Source organism: Notothenia rossii (genome assembly GCF_949606895.1).
Source record: "Notothenia rossii genome assembly, chromosome: 4".
NCBI classification, from domain to species: Eukaryota; Metazoa; Chordata; class Actinopteri; order Perciformes; family Nototheniidae; genus Notothenia; species Notothenia rossii.
In genome coordinates, this window is record NC_136902.1 from 17,130,239 (window position 1) to 17,151,727 (window position 21,489).

Here is a 21,489-nt window from a genome sequence, read left to right on the forward strand (position 1 = left end):
TTGTGTAAAGCTAAATGTGTATATACTTCACCTGCTGATTTACAAACCTAAAAACAATGGGTTTTTAACAAACTTAAACAAAGAAAAGCATAACAAATTGGCAAAGTTAATACATGTTTTTATCAGCATTGCATTTTTCATTATAAACGTGATTATAATCTTTCATTGTCCTCATATTGGCCCCTCTCTGTACTTTTGGGGCCTATATAAACGTAGCAATAATCATCACTGATAAAGGATTCCAATCTAAGTTGATAAGGAAAACTAGTAAGCAGTTATTTACACATTCAGCAAATACAAGCAACTTCAAGAAATTGAAGTCTTGTCGCAGGTAACAAGGCGAGTGCCAATATTTACTCCATCTGTAGCTGTTTTTGCCTCTACTTACTCCTGAGAAAAATATCTGGCTTGTTATGTGCTAAATTCTCCACTATGTTCAGCAGCTCATCGCTAAATGTGTCTTCAGCTTAGTGCTGAGATGGAGTGTATTGGGTTTTTACGTTTATTAGGAGACTAACATGAACGTGAACCAAAACATCCAAGACCAGAATAATAAGGTGAAAGACACTAAACATATCAACAGAGCTGAGGGACATTTCTGATTGTCACGATGAGCCACATATTTTCTTGTTACTTGTTTCATTTTTTTAAAGGTTGTGTGAGAAGGTTTGCTATTGTTATAAACATGTCTGAACGAATGACATTGACAAGTCTTCTCTCATAGTCTGCCCCTTGACTGGCCTCAGTCTGTACAGCAGGGGACCTTCAGTGGAACATCTTGTTTGATAAAGGGAGGTGAAACCGAAAAGAATATCAATAATACACAACAATATGAAAAAAAAATGTCATACTGTACCATTCTTTTCTATACAACCTGTTGTAGAGCTCGATTTTTCTTTTTTTCACAAGGTAAAAGTCAAATGAAGGAAATTTCAAACACCACCAGGAAGTTTCATTTTTACAAACAAAAAGAAGCTTACAGATCCTACTGATGAGAAGGAAGCATCACCCACAGCCCTTCCGTCATTTGACGCCCCTATACTCAATGTGAAACCACACACACGCACACACACGTTGTATATAAGCAGTGGCTGTAGCTTCAGTGAACAAGATGAGTAAAAACAGAAGTGACAGTGTGAATTGAGGGGATGGGAAGTATGGTCCAAACAGACAGAGGGAAGGATGGATAGAAGAGAGAAGGAGAGGACAAATAGTTGTGAAGGACAGATAGTTTCTTCATCGCATCTATAACGATCAAACGCGCACACAAATACACACACACACACACTTGTATGTACACAGCCCGAGCCATAATTGTCGCCTGCGGTGATTTTGGCCTCTCCCTCCGAGTCTCTCATTGCTGTTGGCCAACTCTTCTGTGTCTTTAACACTTTCTTTTTTCCTCTTTTCAAAAGGATAGGGAGGGGGGGGGGGGGGTTGTCACAAGAGAAAGAATGAGGGATGAAGGAGCAAGAGAGGTCTAAAGGAAGGAGGTGTGGAGGGGTGTGACGGCGGAAAAAGGGGAATGAGGGGAAGGAGGGGAAAGGAGAGAATGAATGTGTAAGAGGAAGGGAGACTTTGCCCTCCAGCGGAACACTCCCACGATTGTGTGTACGTGTGTGTGTGTGTGTGTGTGTGTGTGTGTGTGTGTGTGTGTGTGTGTGTGTGTGTGTGTGTGTGTGTGTGTGTGTGTGTGTGTGTGTGTGTGTGTGTGTGTGTGTGTGTGTGTGTGTGTGTGTGCGAGCTGCGCCTCGGCCAAACCGACACACCCACAGGCTGTAGACCTCTATATCCTGTTCGGGTTGTCCGTTTGTCCAAACATCATGCGCAGGCACCCCCCTCCCTCTCTCCCCTCCTTCTCTACTTCGCTCCCCCTTTCTAACTGGTCTGACGGGGGGAGAGGCCGCAGAGGGAGTGGGTACGGTAAATAGAACAAAGCCACCTTTCTAAAATAAACATACTGGGAAAGAGGAACTTCAGGTTGACTGAGAAAGAGAAAGAAAGACAGCACAGATCCAGTCATGGGCTTACTGTAAAGCACTTTCTTAAGGTTAAACTCGCAAAAAAGGTTCCTGCTTCTGCTTCCTCCTGTCAGTCAGTCTGCCACTGTATATTATATGTCTCCCTCTCTTTCTCTCCCTCTCAAACACACACACACAAACACACTACTAGTCTCAATATCTCGGCTGCTTGCGCTCGACTAGCTCTTGGTGAATGTTGGGTACAGTGTGACACATAAGCCACAGTGAGCACTGCTGCCAGGCTCATGGCTACAGGGCCCAATACTGGCTATCAGATCACTGGAGGAGAGGAGCGAGGCATCCTTCTCACAACATATCTCAATCTTATATCTCCAAGCGAGGAGTCTTGTCACGGATCTCATCGAAGAGGAGGACTGGCTCAGTTTTCTTTCAGATATAAAAAAATATGATTGATTTTAAAGTATTTGCACAAGTTTGTTGGCTCAAAATCACCCAAAAGTAGTGTGTACTTGCTGCAAGAGGCTACTTGTTACCATGATTACAAGGATAGAAACTAATAGCTTAGACCAGAAGTTTCAAACTACGAGAGGGGGGTGCGAAAGGCAAATAAGGTGATTGCCCAATTGCTCTAATTAGCTTCAAAACTCATAACACTTCTCTTCTCTGTCAAATCTCCACACACCAACATCACACATATATTTCTAAATAAAGTGCGACTTACACTTTATGAGGATGTCAATAAATAACAGAGCAGAGTTGTAAAGTGTGAGTGTTTCTTGTACAGAGTTAACCACAACCATTAATGTAGCTGTGTATAGACATTAGGGTTAGGATGGAATTTGAAGTGTGTGTTTTGATGTGTGGGGTTTAAGCTCTGGGGTACTGCTCTGAATGTTCAACCACAGAAACTCACTCTGCGCTTTGCCAACAGGACATCCTGTCAGGATGCATTCTGGGTAGACCCTTGCGATCAATGCCAATGAGTGTGTGTAAAGACAGAGTTTAACCATCTAAATGTAGGATTTATAGGGATATGTATTGCAATTTGCAATGTTATGAATGCATGTGCTGGGTAGGACAGTGTGTGTGTGTGTGTGTGTGTGTGTGTGAGTGCCACGGTTGACTAAAACACATGGGCCCAACCCATGTGAGCGGGATGGCTAATATTTAACCCCCCTGCACACACGCATCCACCAATGCATGCATTTACCAACACACACATACCACCTCTTCTCCGCCCAGCAATCCTTCTCCGGCCTGTTTCAGGGGCAGGAGGTGGAGAGGTAGGGGGTGTTGGCGTTTTGGAAAAAAGCCACAACCAGGAGTGGGGAGGGAGCAGCTTCCTGTCCAAAATGGCTCCCTTAAAGCTAACCAAATTATAAATAGAGCAGGTGTCAGCATTGAGAACTGAGCGAGAGATAGTGCTGTGAGAGAAAAAGACAGACAGCAAAAGTGTGAAAAATTGTGTGAATGTGTGTGTGTGTGTGTGTGTGTTTGATGGCGTGTAGGAGAAGGGGCTTTTTAGCTGGTGGACTGCCCATAATGTCCAGCAGGATGTGAGGTCATATGACAAAGATGGCTGGTGGGCGTTGAGAAATGATTGGTTACCACGGTGATAATGGAACTTTGATTTGTATTTAGTGGGGAGCGATCACGAGGCTGACAGTAGGGAGGAAGACAGGAGATAGAGTGGAAATAACCACATTTTGACTAACGTTCGACCATTCAATGCCAACCCCTCTGTGTAAAATACAAAGGACAGATGAGAGGGAAATGAGTGTGTGTATGTATGTGTTTTAACAGAGCACAAAAAGGGGGAGGAGAGGATGGAGGGAGTGGGGGAAACTGAGGGAGGTGGGGTGAGCAGGCCACAAAAGTCAATAGGGTGGGAGGAAAGGGCTAAAATCATCTGTACAGGCAAAGGACAAAGAAGCAGAGCAAACAGGGGGTGGGGGAGCGCGAGCGAGACGCAGAGAGAGGCCGGGAGTACAAAGACAGTAAGAGACAGGACTGAGACTGACTCTGGAAAAAGTGAGAAAGACGAACCGGGAGCCACACAAAAAAAAGAAAAGAGAAAGAGATAGACAGAAAGGAGAAAATACAGGGGGGAGAGGCCCCGAGACGATGGGTTATCTGAACCATAGTGTGCCAAGCCCCAATCCATGAAGAAAGGGGTTAAAAATTAAGTCCACACAGCCTAAAATATTAAATCTATTTTGGTTTTTAATGAAGGAGGAGTGAATTAGGTAGGAAATATGAGAGTAGATTATTAAGCCGAGAACGAGAAGAAGGTAGAGGAAAAAGGTGTGTGTGGGGTGAGGGGGTGGAAATCTGTTCACGGTGTTTTAAATATTAAACCTATTTCAAGTTTAATGAAGTGCAAATACTATGGGGAGAGTCTTAACTGGAATACAGAGAGGAAGGGGGCGAAAGGGGGATCCGATTCATTATTTCAAGTGTTCACCTTTAGACTGCAGAGACTTGGGGAGACAAGAGCAGGGAAGGAGAGAAAAAAAAAAAGAGAGAAGGTTTATGCGGAAGTGCAAACTAGAGGGCAGTTCTGAGAGCTCCTGTCTGAGGGGCCCCAGGTGAGTCGAGGCTCCGGAGCTCCAGAGGATGAAGGTCTAAACTCAAACAAGCCGAAACATGTAGCACAAACTGCAGCGCTCCCGAACTTGCAGAAATACGGCGGAAAAAGGTTACACAGTAAAATGATTTCACTTTTTTCTTTGTCTCTGTGGGTATGTGTATGTGTGTCATTGTGCGTAAGCGTGTGTGTATTAGTGGTTGAGGAGGGGAACTCTGGGGCCGTAGCGAGGAGAGGAAGAGAGTCAGATAAAGATGTTAGATATCAAAAAAGATTCTCGATGTAATCAGTGTGCAACAGCTAGAGGGAAATGGAAACAACAACCCACGTGTGATTGAACTGTTCATGTCTACATAATCAGATGCTCTAAGCTGTGTGTGTGTGTGTGTGTGTGTGTGTGTGTGTGTGTGTGTGTGTGTGTGTGTGTGTGTGTGTGTGTGTGTGTGTGTGTGTGTGTGTGTGTGTGTGTGTGTGTGTGTGTGTGTGTGTGTGTGTGTGTGTGTGTGTGTGTGTGTGTGTGTGTGTGTGTGTGTACATCATAACGGCCATGTACTGGATTGCCAAAATCCCCCAAGCTGCCACTAAAGGTCACCATGTGTGTGTGTGAGTGTTTTTTTAATACCAGCAAAAACAAAACAAAAGTATTTCCAGGGCTGTTATTATGTGGGATAAAGATCAAGTTGGTGTCTGCCCCAAGTATAAAGAAGGAGGAATGAAATCAATGGTTACTGTAACTGTTGTTTTACCAGCTCAGGCTTCTTCTCAATCTAACAGTGAAGTTTGGATAGATTGATCGTGTCCTCTCTCTATGTCTTCCAAACACCTATTTTTATTTAAAAAGAAAGAACTGAAATATCAAATGGCAGAAAGTGGACATAAAGTATTTACTCATTAAGTTTTAATCCTGAAATAAAGTGGCAGGATATAGTATATTTTATCATGGAAGATAATGATACAAACTACCAATATGTGTATTATATATATATATATATCTACACTGAACAAAAATATAAATGCAACACTTTTTTTTTTGCTCTCATTTTTCATGAGATGAACTCAAAGATCTAAAACATTTTCTACATACACAAAATAACCATTTCTCTCAAATATTGTTCACAAATCTAAAAAAATCTGTGATAGTGAGCACTTCTCCTTTGCCGAGATAATCCATCCCAGCTCACTGTGGCATATCAAGATACTGATTAGACAGCATGATTATTGCACAGGTGTGCCTTAGGCTGGCCACAAGAAAAGGCCACTCTGAAACGTGCAGTTTTGCTTTATTGGGGGGGGTCTGGGGGGGTCCGAAAACCAGTCAGTATCTGGTGTGATCACCATTTGCCTCACGCAGTGCAACACATCTCCTTCGCATAGAGTGGATCAGGTTGTTGATTGTGGCCTGTGGAATGTTGGTCCACTCCTCTTCAATGGCTGTGCGAAGTTGCTGGATATTGGCAGGAACTGGAACACGGTGTCGTATACGCCGATCCAGAGCATACCAAACATGCTCAATGGGTGACATGCTAGGGTTAGGGTTAGGGTTTAACCCTAGGGTTTTCGGACCCCCCCAGACCCCCCCAATAAAGCAAAACTGCACGTTTCAGAGTGGCCTTTTATTGTGGCCAGCCTAAGGCACACCTGTGCAATAATCATGCTGTCTAATCAGAATCTTGATATGCCACACCTGTGAGGTGGGATGGATTATCTCAGCAAAGTGCTCACTATCACAGATTTTTTCAGATTTGTGAACAATATTTGAGAGAAATGGTTATTTTGTGTATATAGAAAATGTTTTAGATCTTTGAGTTCATCTCATGAAAAATGGGAGCAAAAACAAAAGTGTTGCATTTATATTTTTGTTCAGTATATATAAAACACTTCAAAATGATAAAGTGTAGTATACTGTAGCTGTAGTTTGTGTGATTAATTCAGAATATACAGCAGATAGGATGTTCAATTTGGGATGATTTCTTTCAATTGACTGTTTTGTTAATGACAAGTCAACACCACTAAAGCAAAGAATATTCCATTTACAATCAAACAAACAGAAAAAAGCTGCTCATCCTCAATGTATGCATCTGAAACTGTTGTTTGACATTTTTGCTTGATACATGATTAATTGATTATCAAAATAGTGTTATTTTATGTTTATAAGCTAATTGATTATTTAAGTCAGGGTTTCAGCACTAGATTGAATTACTAGAAAAGAGGCTCACATGAGGCATAAAATAAGTATATACTAAATCGTTTTTGCAAAAGCTTCATGCTTGATTTTTAAAACACTCAGTCTTTGATTTGCAGATGCTTTTTAATCCAGGTCTGTAAGCAGCAGCGGGGGGCAAACTAAAAATAATTCCAGGTAATTATAGGTTTACCACATAAGCAGGCATGCGAAGTAGAGACTATTTAAAACTCCCCTCATCAAAAATTGTCACATTTAATATATTATTTCGTAGAAAAATATGCACACATGATCAGATCACTGAAATGCAAGTGAAGCTGATTTTCATGTAAGATTTCAAATTTTTGTGGCAGCAGAAAAGGTGAGCATTAGAAAGGGGGAGATCAACATTAGCGCGAGCGAGAGAGAAAAGGGAAGTTGAGTGCTTAGTGGCCTCAATAATGACATCAAGTGAACACAGCAGATGTTTGCAAGGGAAGGGGATCTAAAGAAAACAAATCCTAATTCCTGCAGCTGTTTATGTCAACACTGGCACACAGCATTTTCATACATACGCTTTGAAACGGCTCTGCACAAATACACTGAGCCTTCACACAGCTATACTGTATATTGTCCCTATATTAAAGTGTAATCCAGAGAAATCCTCAGTCAAGCAGGCCTTGTGTTGTATGTAGTATAAGCGTTACTAATAGCAAAGCATGTATGCCGATCACAGACGAATGAGAGAGAGATAGAGTGTGTGTCCAAGCACTTCTCATCAATAAATAATGAAGCAATTAAGCTAATTCCAGACTAAAGGTGCCCTTTCTCCTTTAAACCTTCCATATCACTTCATGGAAACCAAATGTATTTTCCAAAAACCGACCCTAATCTTATTAGAACGAATAACCCTAAACTGTTGAAATACAGTTTAACAAAAAAGGACTCGTATTGCTAAAAAGGATCAATTCATTAATCAATAACAGCGCTTCTCACAACAGACATCTAGAAATGTCATAGCAGGAAATGCATAGCTGTATTTAATGATTTTATAATGGTAGCATTCTATTCATGGGTATCACATTCAGGGTGCTGATATTGTGCCTACTGTATTACTGTCAAGGTTTACTGGGACAACTAATTGAACGGAGCCATCGTTGTTGTGATTAATCACATCTTTGCTTTTTCCTGCTGTGACAAGTTGAAATAGTCTATTACTTGTTCGACAGAAAATGTAATGACAATTGGAATGGTCAATAAAAGTAATTTATCAAGATTGATGTGGTCTACATTGATATTATTTTATATCATTAATAATAATAACATTAATACAATTCTATTTGGAGGTGCGTTTCACTGCGCCCAAGGACACCTTACGATTAATAAAATACTCTAAAAGGTTACAAACATAATTGACACCTGTATGCTTATATTGTATGCTTCATCAAAACTACACGCTGTACGCCTGCCATTTAGAGGAATAATCCACCAATCACAGTGAAGATTTATTTTTAAGTTAATATTATTTAATATGTAAGCAAGGGTTTTTCTTATTGGATAGAAAGTTGTTTCTATGTCTTATGTGATAAATCTTTAGAGTATACCTTGACCCCGCTTTAATGCTGTCATTGTTGTAATTAAAAACTTTAAATAGAATCGTACATTACTTTCTAATTCCTTGGCGTTTCCATATGCCTGTACATCTGTTTCGGATCTTCTAATGCAGGTGACAAAATCCGGACTTAAAGGGACTTAAGACTTAAGTAGACAAACTCTCGTAAATCCACAGGGATCCAGGGTATTTTTTACCTTGACTTAAATAGCCCACAAACCTCACTTGGAAGGATTTATATTGTAAGAATATATGTGCATCACATTGACAGGAGTAGAAGAGCACTCCCACAACCAAACCATCACAACACCCCCGATCCAACAATGGCCTCACTAAACCTGTTCAGCAATCCCCCAGACCTTCGCTAAACACACAGAAACCACCTCCTGCAAACTGACTCGACACACAATATGAAACCTATCCTGACTGTCATACACTGCCATTCTCAAACTTCAGGTAAGCCCACTGGTAACATGATATTTTACTGCTAAATGGCAGACCCAAATAGTTAATAACCTCAAGGTACAAAGACTCTTGATTTGTCACCCCCTGCTCTTTTTTTATTATGAGTATGGTCTTGAAACCTAGTTGAAAGGCAGATAAATGGTTGTCTTTTGTCTAACACCAGGTGACGCTACACCAGTAGCAACACTAGACTTCCTCTAACCTTTAGGTGATAAAACACTTTTCTTGTAATGGCTGCCTCGTCACCACAGCCAGAATAAAACTCATTCTTTTACCACACCAAGAAACTGTCCAACTGTGTGTGTGTGTGTGTATGTGTGTGTGTGTGTTTATGTGTATGTGTATGTGTATGTGTATGTGTATGTGTATGTGTATGTGTATGTGTATGTGTATGTGTATGTGTGTGTGTGTGTGTGTGTGTGTGTGTGTGTGTGTGTGTGTGTGTGTGTGTGTGTGTGTGTATGTGTGTGTGTGTGTGAAGATGAGATAAAGGTGTACTCGCCTCGTAATAATGTGTGACTGAAGGTTACAAAATATGGGCTTAGGACACTTACAGTTAAGCTAAGATTTCCCCCTGTGTGTCTTTTTTTGGCTCTGTTTTTCTTGTCCCTCTCCTCAACCCTCTTATCCACCATTCTCGTTTCCTTTTCCCTCCTTTTGCCCTTTCCAGAAGGTCCTTCCCTAAACCCCAGGGAGAGGGGGAGGAGCCTCGGAAGGCGAGGAGGAGCTGGTAATCCGTGCAGTGACCCAGGTCAATTCAATTATCCTGTTTTCTTTCGCTGGCTCGTGTGCCCATTTCACAGCCAACTCCCTTAATGCGCCCAGGATTAGCTTCTCTTACTTTTAATGATCTACCTATCGACGCCTTGGGCCCCGCACAATGTGCACACACACACACACTTTCATAGACACGCGACCACAATCACACACATAGTCAAATGTTTTTCAGCATTAGTTGGTGGTGTAAAGGAGTTCACTAAACAATTCTGCAAGGCTGAGGAACAAGAGACACTTTCTCAAAAATAAATGTGTGTGTGTGTTTGTGAATGCATTGTCCTGTTTATGTGGGAGTGTGTATTACATACACGGCAGTAAGAGGAGTTTTGTATTTACCGTCTGCTTTGACCAAGGCTTTACCTCACACCTCCAAGATTTAAGATAAGTATCTTAGGACTGACACATTAGGTGTAAAACCTGGCTAATCTCAACTCACTGGGGAAAGGAGGCCATTTTATACCAGTAAACTGTAAGGATTGTTAACAAGTTTAATTGCACCTGTTGCCCATCTGTTTAGAAAGTGTTAGAAAGAGAAGCACACATACGATTTCACTATAGTTACGTTTTGAAACAACACACTCACTTAATTATCTCGCCCAATCGTATTATCTCACCGGTCATTAACTAATTATTTAATAAGATAACGAGTAGAGGCCAACAAGGAAACTGCATCAACTCTCGGAGACTCTTAAACCTCAAAGTCATCAACTGAGAGCCACAAAGTGTTTTCCAAGACGTAAGTGCAGGTCTGCTTTCTTTTGGCCTGCATCCATCCTTCCATTTTCAAGAGCCAGTAACAGTCAATTCCACCTGCTTTGGTGACAGTAAACTAATAACCAAACTAAAAAATCCATTATAAAAACATTATTTGGATCTGAAAAAGCATGGTTTACTCTCACATATCGTGTGAGTGCGTTTTGTGTATATCAGTAAAACCTTTTCAAAGAAGGGAGACAGTAAACAGTGTATGGAGCAGGTTGGTCAGCCTTACCTGGGATTTCCTGTCCGTTGTAGTTCCATCCGGCCACAGCCAGCATGGAGGGCAGGGGAGACCCAGGCCTACTGTCCCGTTCCCTCTCCCTGTCCCGCTCTCTGTCCCAGTTCCTCTCAGCCTGCTGGGTAATGTGCCTGACAGTGTCCTTGTTCTTCCTGTTCTTCCTGCGCCCTGACCCTGAGAGGGGTTGCCAGGACCCCTCTCCAGCTCCTCCAGCAGCCCCTCCAGCCCCAGCCTCCCCCTGGCTCTGAGCGGCCCCTCTAGGAGTGTCCCGGGGATGTGAGGAGGAGGCGGGGGACACCTGTTCCTCTTTGACGGTGACAGGCCTGTAGTCGTGTGGCCAGGCGGGCTGGGAGTCGTGGCAGGCTTCCTCCTGGCTCTCATGGCTCTTAGGGGGTTCTTGGTCCTCCTTGCCATACGTGCTGCCTCCCTCGTGGCAGCTGGCGATGGCTGAGTCCCCAGAAGAGTTGGCCGGACTGGTGCGGCGGACGAGCCAAGGGGAGGTGCTGCGACCAGACATGATGGAGGCCAGGGCTTCAGAAGCCATGCCCACGATTCCTCCACCTCCTCCTCCTCCTCCTAAACCTGCTCCTGCACCACCCCCTGCTCCTGCTAAACCCACTCCTCCTCCTCTTCCTCCTCCTCCTCCTCCTCCTCCTCCTTCTCCTCCTCCTCCACCTATGCCGGCAGCAGCCACAGCTCCCATCTCAAAGTCGGTCAGTTCATCGGCCATCTCAGAGCGGATGCTGATGTCCAGCGCCGCCTTGATGAAGGTGTGACAGGCCTGGACGATGTCCGTCATCTGAAGGTAGCTGGCGGCTGACATGACCTCGATCACGTTCTTACTGGTGAGGGCGAGGTGCGCAGAGTACATGAAGTCCAGTATGGCTTTGAAGCCTGTCGCAGTGACAATGTCCAGGTGAGTGACAGTAGTCTGGAGGTGAGGGTCTGCCCCTTTTTTAACCTGAAGGGTGAGAAAGATTATTATTAACAGTCTTGTTTATTTTCATACAGTAAATGCACCTTCTGTTATTGCTTTATAACACACAGCATGATCGGAGAGAAAAACAAGGACCTAACACACTCCCTCGACCCGTCTTCCCAGGTGTGGCAGTCCCTTACCTGGCAGTAAAGAGTCTTGAAGTAGCGTGAGGAGGCCAGAAGGACGTTCTTATGGGCCTTGAAGATCTTTCCCTCCACAATGACACAGGCGTCGCAGAGGATGCCATGCTGCCTCTGCTCATTGAGCTCTCTGAGGAGCTGACGGTAGTGAGAGGAGATCTCCATGTCCTCCTTTCTGTTGTTCATCTGTGTAGCTGAACAAAAGCCTCTCCTCAAAACGTCTGCTGGGAAACAAAACAAAGACAGGCAATAGGTTTACTTCAGCTGTAATATCAAAACATAAAGTATAGTGTGCCATCAATTGTACAGTATGGACATTTGAGTGTACAGAAGCAGAGAGATATAGTACAGGGAAAATGACATCAAAGCCACTTTTCTGGCAACATATTCAGGTATTTCTCTGTTAAGTCCATATACATGGATGATGGCTCTAGCTATATTAAAACCCCTTGCTTGGAATGTCAGATTCATTTTCACGTAAGGGGGAAAAAAATAAGTAAATTTAGCTGAACCTCTCCTTTCAAGACGCGCCAGGGTAAGGATATCTCAGTAATGACTGTGACATAAAAAACAATGACATCAATAGAGACCACATCTCAAATGCTGTAGTTTGATGTCTAAAAACAGCCCAGTAACAAATAGTCAAAAATCTCTGTGTTTAAACCGTGTCTGACAGGTCCATTGGTGTGTGAGTGTGTGAGTGTGTGCGTGTGCGCGCGCGTGTGTGTGTGTGGGTTAGCTCATTAAAATTGTCAGTTAAAAAGCGTGACACTTTCACAAAACAGTTGAGAGGGAGAAAAACACCTCATTTAGTACAAACCACTTTACCATTACATTTATCAATAAACAGCCTCAGTTCCTTGTTATTTTGTTCTTCATCCTTCTCTCAACTGTGAATATTTAATCATCTGTCTAGTTGAGACGGAAAGTCTCTGTTGAACCTTCACCTCGGTGTTTCTGATCTATCACAGTTCAGTCTTCTTCTTTTTTTCTGAAAACTACACAGAAAAAGATCCTTAATGACAATTTGTGGACCTGCTCAACTGTCAGTGAATGAAGATACAACTTTTCAGTATTCATTGACAGGATTGACAGGATCTTTTTGCAGCTTACAATAAAAGCTCAAGATTAGAATGTTCACCCGAAAAAGATTTGACTAGCTTTTGGTCCCACTTGATCTCTAACATATGGTTGGATTCATATTTCCTGATATGTTCTGCTGTCTTCAGGTTAGATGACTTCTAATTTAATATTGAGCTAACTCAATAGAAGGAATGCAGGTAAAGGCCACATAGAAAGGATAGCAGAAGGAAAAAAAAGCTGACCTTAATATTGCTCTGTGTTGAACCATTCAACTAAGTGGCAGAAAAACAAAGATCAACCTCATAAGTCCTTGCAAACACCAACACTCACAGAGGGGGAAGAAGAACACACAAACACACAGTCAGGCAGTGCATTAGCCAGAGCATTAGCAGCCGCCGCTCCCGCTCTCGTCTTGGTGAGGGCTAAATCGTGGGGACGCAGAGTGTTACCAAACGCAGCAGTGATTTGTTTTGGGAACGCCACAGCTGTCAGCTCTCATGGGCCATTCTGAGAGATGACAGCTCGGGTTGGCCAAGGTGACAGCAGCGTTTGCTCGGGGGCCGGCACACTTCAGGTCATGTTTAGCAAAGCTCTGCTCAACCTGATGGCTTGTAAGATCAGATAAATCCACAGTGTCTCCCACGTCCACTGGGACAAACACACCTCCCATGAACAGCAGTGGACGGGCTGTAGTGATGGATGGAGTGACGGTGACAACTGCTGAAGCCTCTCTTTCTCCAAAAAAAAATATATAACAACATCCCAAAACTGTCTTGTATTAATGCACGGCTCTCTCACAACTTTTCACTTTGACTGGCATTTATTTAAGTCAAGGAAATAAAAAATAGTATGGAGAAAAAAACTTGATTCCGAGAATGAAGAATAACAGTGTCCCTTTGAAAGGCAAGTTTTGAAGCAAAAGTTTTCTCCTTCAGCTCACATCTATTGGCAGTCTAAGCTTGAGTCATCGTTTTCTTTCTGTATTGCCCTCATGGAGGTATTGAGAGTCTTCACCTCTCACCTTTGCAGAGAAACCGAGGGTTTTAAAGACACAGCGGCTCTCCTCCTCCTCTCTTTGCTCTTCTTCTCTCAGGGCCACTGGCACATTAAATTGAATAGTCCCGGTATATAAGATTGGCTCTGACTGAGAATCACAAACACGACTTCCAGTCATGGGATGTCAAAAAGTCATTTATTCACTGAGAGAAATATCTCAATACCTTTTCTACCTACTTAGCTAAAGGATATCTGTCTCAGAGATGTTTGCCTTCCCTCCAATATGATGGAGGGGATTGCAATTAAAAGTGTGCTGCTCACTTAATTGAAAAACAGTGCCCCAATTACTCAAGATAATCCACACTGTCAGTATTTTGGGGGGAGAAAGTAGATCCAGCTCTATTGTATTGGGTCTCAAAATCATAAATCAAACCACAAAGATCTGCATAACAAGATAACACTCGAGGATTATAAGAAAATATATATTTGAAAATCCTTTTATACAGTAAAACATTCAGGATTTTGGCAGGTTTAAGAAAATCTAGCAACCAAGTATGTGGGACAAGGAGTATTATGTTCTCAGCAAATGTGCGACTATGAATGTGATGTGAATGTGGGTCTCTGATTGCAGCCAAAACCATGTTAAATGGTGCCTCAAATGCAACAAAAACAATGATCAGTGAAGGGTAGCACAGCAGCAAAGGCCTAGGAGGAAGAGAGGGAGAGGTCTTGTATTGCTTCAACAGACTCAGAGACATACTGAGTTAGTAGTTAGGCAGAGAGGTGGCACTTTAATGGAGTGCGCTTTGACCTCTAAACTCTTCGCTCGCCAAATTGGCTCGTTTAATTTCAGCATTTCCAATTCCCTCCAGTCAAAGAGCCCTTTTCCAGATGAACCAATCCCAACGCTTCTATTACAATAGGTAAACACCCAGAAAAGCCACTCCAGTGTTCATTATTTATTTTCTCTGAGACCTACTCCATCTTACCCTTCAAGCCTTGACCATCAAAAAGGCCAAAACTTGATACTTGTACCATGTGAGTACAGCCTTGTTTTTTCCCCACTTGAAACGATAGAGGAAGGTAAGATAAAATGAACTTGTCGAACAAACAGATAAAGAGAGAAAGGCAGAGACATTTGTGTCTCATCCAAAGCATTAGCTGCCTCACCAAGGCTACAGAAACTAAAGCTTGCTTTCAGGATGTCACAGAGCAGAAAAAAAGCTTTCCATCCCTCTATGAAATTTCACCATGAAAAAAAAACAAGGGAGAAGTCATCAGCAGGCAGGTTGACAGTCTGAGAGCGCATATTTTGTGGTCAGAGACGATTGTTTCAGTAAAGCATGCGACCGGAGCTCCAAGTCCCTGTCACCCTTCTGAAGCCAAATCAAAAGTGACTGTCCTCCTTAACCCCCCTTCCTTTCCCTCACACAAAATCAAGAGCCCCGATCCCCCCCATAAAACACACACACACACACACATATACCCTGCCCCTAAATACACAAGCACATGCAAGAACAAAAAAACACACACATTGACACGCTTAGCAGAGCCGTCACGGCATCACACCCGGTTTGTCCTGGTCACATCAAGGCAAAGTCACTTTAGGCCCCGGCCAGACGACTAAAGAGAAGAGACGTGTGATGGAGTGAGAGAATGGGGCTTCCTCCTTCTTGTGTTTCTCTTAATTCAGCCTGTCCCTCCGAGCCACTTTCAAAACCTCCTTGACCGCATGGGACCGAGGGGAGACAGTGTGCAAGGTCCTTTTGGATCAGAGGCAGAGATACTTTGTTTGCACGAGGTGTTTCACATTCAGAGCTTTCACAGCAGGCTCATGCTGGGATTTTAAGGGGTATTGATACATCACACCACATTGGGGTCTTCCAACACACAAAACATCTTCAAACAGGTTGATAATGTATTAAACACAACATAGTTTATTGAATAAAACTCAAAGCAAACTGGTCTGCTTTCTTATTATCATTCTTGCAGGCACAAGGTCTGCAGGTTTCTTTATGTGTGTTGGCACTATCGGAGCAGTTTCGTATACTCTCAGTTGTACTTATTTAAAATTAAGGGATTTCCAGTTGGTCAGGGCATATTTTAATTTAGTGGCCGGTGTGCTGCTTGTAAAATTGCCACCCTCAGCTAATCAGTCTACATTCAAATTGTGAACCTCTGCTCAATGAATGTAACAGTTCTGCTCATTATTTGATAAAACGACTTTGGATGGAGGAGAATGTCAAACTCGAGTTCACAGAGGGAGTAGTAAAATAAATAAATAAATTCCTATAAATAAATTAAGACAAAAGCAGACTGAGAAAATCTAAAAAGATACATTTGATGTGCTGACTGAACTTGTTTCTGTAAATACAAAAATTACTAAAGCAAACATTGATCATTTAAATATAACTTTCAAAAGTGATAGCTCTGATAAGACAATCATCTCATATAATTTATCTCAGCTCCACATCGGTTTTTCAGCTCATTCTTTGGGTATATAGGCAGCTAATTCACTGCTTTGAACCCCTCTCACTGCCATCTCATGAGCATTATTTCTATAAGCAGAAGCTATATTTAGCAAACTTCATAAACTGACTGTATGCTCTGTCCAGCACCAAATGCAAGGCAAACATGGTCACCAGCTATCAACCATAACATAATGGAGTTTTACGCTCCTAAAGTGTTGGTTTACATCAAAACAGAGTTTAGAGAGTGGTGTAAACAGGTGGCTGGAAACGTATATGGTAGATTTTCACATAAGTAACTTCGGCTAACTCGTAAACTCTCCATACTGACACAGTGCAGCAATACGTCTCCAATATGTATGTTGGATCACACTATCAGTACATATCATTTCTACTTTTAAAGATACTCTATTTGCAGTGAATTCCCTCCTTTTCACATCTCTACTTTTATCTTGGCATTGTCATTTTAAATCAGCAGGGAGGATGCAGTAAAAACTGGCCTGAGATTGAAGAAATGAATAATTGTGAAGAAGAAGAAGGAGGAGGAGGGGGATATCATGTCAGGATTCAGTAGCCAAGAATTGGCATTTATGTTGTCAACTATCCCAGCCTCAGTTACAAAAAAAGCAACACGTTTCTATTGCAGACTTGCACCAGAACACGACCATATCATGGTGGGCAGTTTCTGAAAAAAAGTTGTCAGGTCTGCACAAAAGAGTTTATGTGTAAAGCTTTAAAAAAAACTAAAGTGAATAAATGACTTTAGCCTCAAGAACAAAGATGTGAAAGAGAATCTTTTACATTATATGATACATCATTTAACATTCTTAAAAAGGTACAGGAAGAAAGCAACATTTTCCAATAAAATGAAAAAAATGACAGCATGCATAAGGGGAATTAAAATGATATCCGGCTGGACAATGGAGGCACTGTTCTCCGAACACATGATTGAAGTATGATTAAAAACAGCCATTACTTCCCAGAGTAAAATATATTAGTTCTTCCATTTAAAGAAAATATAAAAGTTGTATTAGACTGCGAAGGTTTACTGCTACTTTCTTCAAATCCACAATAAAATCATGAATGTGTGATTAATGTTACCGATGTTAGCTGAACATTTGCAAATGCGAGGCCCATTAAAGGTCATTAGGAACACTGGATGAGGTTACACATAGAGGGAGCAAATGAAAATAGAAAAAGGTAAATAGCCAAAGAATAAAGAACAGTGAAAAACAGAGAGAAAAGAGAAATGCAGAAAAGATCAACTGAAGATAGAAAGATGGGGAGACAGGAAGAGAGGGGAGAATGACTCAGGCAGCCAATATTTTTTAAACAGCTTTGCTTCCACTCAACTGGGCATCAAGGCCATTATCCCGGGGTTAATCCCCAATCCGACGGAGCTGGCAGCCTTCCGGGACAAGCCAGGGTGGCAGCCCATCAACAAGGCAGGCACGGACAGAAATAACACACACACGCACACTCGCACGCAGGCATGCAAGCTGCAATTAGAAAAACTAATACATCAAAGCCATTAGCTGTGAATGCCTCATTCTTAGCGGCCTTTATTTTCTGTTGGAAATACGGTTCTGTTCATGTTTGTCTCTCGTTTTTTCTTCTGTAGACATCCCTGCATGTGTTCCTGTCTTCCGTTTTCATGTTTCTTTTATCCCACACCCTCCATCTGTCCACCTTTATTCTCTCCACCTTCCCCATCACGCCACATTTTGCACCTCTATCTTGCTCTCCCTTTCTCCGTCCGCTCTCTGTTTCTTTGGCCAGCGCCCAAAAAGTCAAGGTGGAGGAAGAGATTGACTCATAGAAGGATAGCCATGTCATGTGGAGAGGGACCAAAGAGGATCCAGGAGGCTTAGGGAGACTTAGCGCTACTCCCTCCGTCCATCGCTCTCTTACAACTCAGTCCCCTCCGACACCCACCGCCCTTAAACAATACCTGGACCCTCCACCTTTACACCTGAACACCTTACACTCTTGCTTTTTTTGCGCATGTTCACATTCAGTGTACCTGCCAAAAGATCTACCTCTTTAAGCCTCCTGTCCGGCTTAGGACCCTTAGGACACTTAGGTGCACAATTCCGCAGCTCCGGGCTATGTCCGACACCTGGTCCCATTACCTTTGGCCACGCAGGTGTTAAGCCTGGTGTCGTCTTATGGAAATCCAGGCATAGTAAGGATGGAAAGGGATCATCCTAGAGTGACCTGAAACACAGTGTGACTCTAAGAAGTGACTCTTTTACCTGACTAACTTCACCTTGAGTTACTCAACAAACCTTTAAGCTTTAGATAGTTGACATTCATATTCAAAACGAGTGAGATAAGTCATATCAGCCCTACCTATCTCTGTTTGTCCTTTTTCTATATCTCCCTTCTTTACCGTTGTGCATGTGTGTCTGTATGTGAGTGTAGTTTCTGGGCTATCTTTCTCTCTAGGCCCCTAAGCCTGCTATGTCTCCCATGGTAACTCCCTGACTGACGACCCGGGGCTTAGCCTAAATTCTCTCTCTATTAAAAGCTGTGAAATGCAAATAATGAAACATCTCATTACCACTGTTGGAGAACCCAAAATGAAAGGAGGGGGGAGAGTGGGAGAGGGGCGGATGAGGAGGATTGTAAGACAACGGAGATGCAAGAAAAACAGGGCTGTACAGGAGGGAGGGAGAAACAGGAGTGAGAGCCGGAAATAAAGGAGTGGAACAAGGAAAGGATAGGAGAATAAGAAGGATGTGAAAGTCAGAAATAGGGGAGGAGAGGAGAGAAGAGGTGAAGGCACGGGAACAGATAGCTAAACAGTGAGTCTTTTGTTCTATACGTGTTGCCTCTAACATAGAGGGTAGCTGGGATTTTCCACCTATGCAAACAAGGGTGGAGCCCTGATGAACTGAGCTGTGTCAGGAGGAGTCATTTAAATGTCAAAACAACGTCCATTTATCTACTAAACTTGAAGGTATTGAGATCAGAGTTGAACAGGATATTTGTTTGGAGTTGTTTCTATTAGCTCTATCATTAATCATCAAACAGACTTAATAATAAATTGCAATACTGTACTCTAGTCTAGTCAAATAATGATTTAGGTTTAGGTATAATTCAAAGACAGGAAGGGGCTACTTCTTTGACAAACCTATCAGTGTGGAACAGGGAAGTGAAATAACCTGCAGGGAGTGTCTGTGGTGTTGCAGCTCGGAGCTGGTAAGGGGAAATGGTAGGGGGGGATCCCATATCACAACGACCACTTCAATGTTGGGGTATCTTGGTATAAAACCAAGTTTCATCACTACATCAGACTTATGATGTTCTCATCGACAACCTCTGATAGTCCCAAGGGACTTCCGGGGAGGGGGAGTTTAGAGGGAGGACATTGTCAGTTTCTGACTTCTGGGAACTTTTTGTGGTTTTTTGGTCATAAATAAATCATGTATTTTTCTTTTGCTTTCCTCCACCAGAGTTAGTAGTGAAAAGACTAATCAATACTCTTCGTGTTTTTAAAACCAAAGCCAATATTATAATTTTTTAAACCTGAGTAAAATATTAACATATCATTTAATTTTCAGAGTCATACTGGGCAATTAAAGATGATCAGTCTGACAAACAGGCTAAAAACAAGCCTTGAGTTATATCAGTGTAGTTGTTTAAAAGGGAAAAGGAAGACAAGTGTTAATAATATTTCCCAAACTGTGAACATTCAATAGATGAAAGACAGAGCAGCCTGATTTTCTAGTTCAATTCTGTGCTGTTCATAAACACGAAAGCATGTGGACACCCGAACATTATAGCCATTTGTAATTGTTGAAAATCTCATCTGAGAACCAAGGGCATTATTATTCTGCTGCTAGAGGCTCCACTCTTCTAGAAAGGTTTTCCACAATATTTTAAAACCTGGCTGCAGGGATGTTGGCTCACAGTCAGTGTTCCTGTTCATACCAAAAGTGTTCGATGGGATTTAGTGTGAAGGCCAGTAAAGTTCTCCAAACTTGAAAAAAACATTTCTCTGACATGTTAGAATGGAAAAGGGCTTTCTCAAAATAGGTGGAAAATTGGAAGCCTATTTTATCAAAAATATCAAAGCAAGCTGAAGACATCCCATGACTGGAACTAAACAACCAAACCCTTACATATATCAGCCCAGTAATTGGAGTGTAATTGAATTTTTCAAAAACAATTCTGAGTAACAGAAACGCTATAATTCACATTTTGATTACCTTTAGCTGAGCCTACTTTTGATTTCCACTCAACAGAATTTTCTTTTAATTTACCCCTACTGCATCTTACTCACTTTAACCCACAATTGCTTTTTGTCTTCCAGTTTCATTGCTTTTTTTCATTTAATCTCAGTTTAGTTTGAAAGAAACAACCAAATAGCTTTGTGGCTAAAGTGATGACGACAGTATACGTCTATAGAGCAGCTCGCAACTTCCATTTACCACCAACCCTGATCTCTGTCTCTGCCAACGAGCCTTTCAAAGTGAGTATATATATGTGTGTGTGTGTGTGTGTGTGTGTGTGTGTGTGTGTGTGTGTGTCTGCATCTTATTGTCCAGACCCTTTCATAGGTCTTAAAACAAAACCTGTCACAGCGAAAAAGGAAGCTGTCACGACCGAGCTAGACACGACTGTACATGACTGTAGCTCACACAACCCAGGCGGCCTGTTCCCGAGCTGTAAGAGCCACCAGCTACAAAGGTCTCACACTATAACACACACACATATATTGTAGAACAATTGATGATCAGTATAAAGGAAATTAAACAAACGGCTACCATGAGGAAGAAAATGTCAAGAGTGAACATATGGTACAACACTACCAGCCCTAAAGGAATACAGGTCTGTGAACTTAAAGCTAATTGTTGTTTGTTCAAATGTGTGGTTTTTCAATGTGCAAGTGAATGACTGAATGATGGTGACTCATTGCTGGTGGCCAGTAGCTATCTGTTGCCGAGGCGGGTGTCCAGAGAGTGTGTTTGTGTGTGTAAGAGTTACGTGGTGTGACTGTAGCTCTGTCAGACGGCAAACAGAGGAATCTTTCTCAAATCCACACTGGGCCGCAGCTTACAATGAGCTCACGCAAAGAGGGGAGCAATGATTCTGCGTCTTACGTGTGTACTCACAAGGACAACAGGCACACCCTCCATCCCCTCTGAGCAAATATTAAAAGAGACTTCACTCCCAGCTAATCTCATTCACAAACACTCCTGAGCACACACAAACAAGAAAAACACAATTTAACTTT

At 42.3% G+C, this 21,489-nt stretch overlaps 1 protein-coding gene across 5 annotated transcripts in view; it reads right to left on the reverse strand.

The window, feature by feature from the left end:
• zbtb46 (zinc finger and BTB domain containing 46) overlaps positions 1-21,489 on the reverse strand; it is a 59,232-nt gene that overhangs the window by 28,430 nt on the left and 9,313 nt on the right. For 4 of the 5 annotated variants that reach the window (XM_079678939.1, XM_079678938.1, XM_079678935.1 and 1 more), the window contains exons 2-3: positions 11,701-11,924; positions 10,576-11,542 (exon numbers count right to left, since the gene is read on the reverse strand). In XM_079678939.1, coding sequence (XP_079535065.1) covers positions 10,576-11,542; positions 11,701-11,886 — 1,153 coding nt within the window. In that variant the 5' untranslated portion in view covers positions 11,887-11,924. The remainder of the gene's footprint in view (positions 1-10,575; positions 11,543-11,700; positions 11,925-21,489) is intronic. The other variant, XM_079678936.1, reaches the window with a different exon arrangement.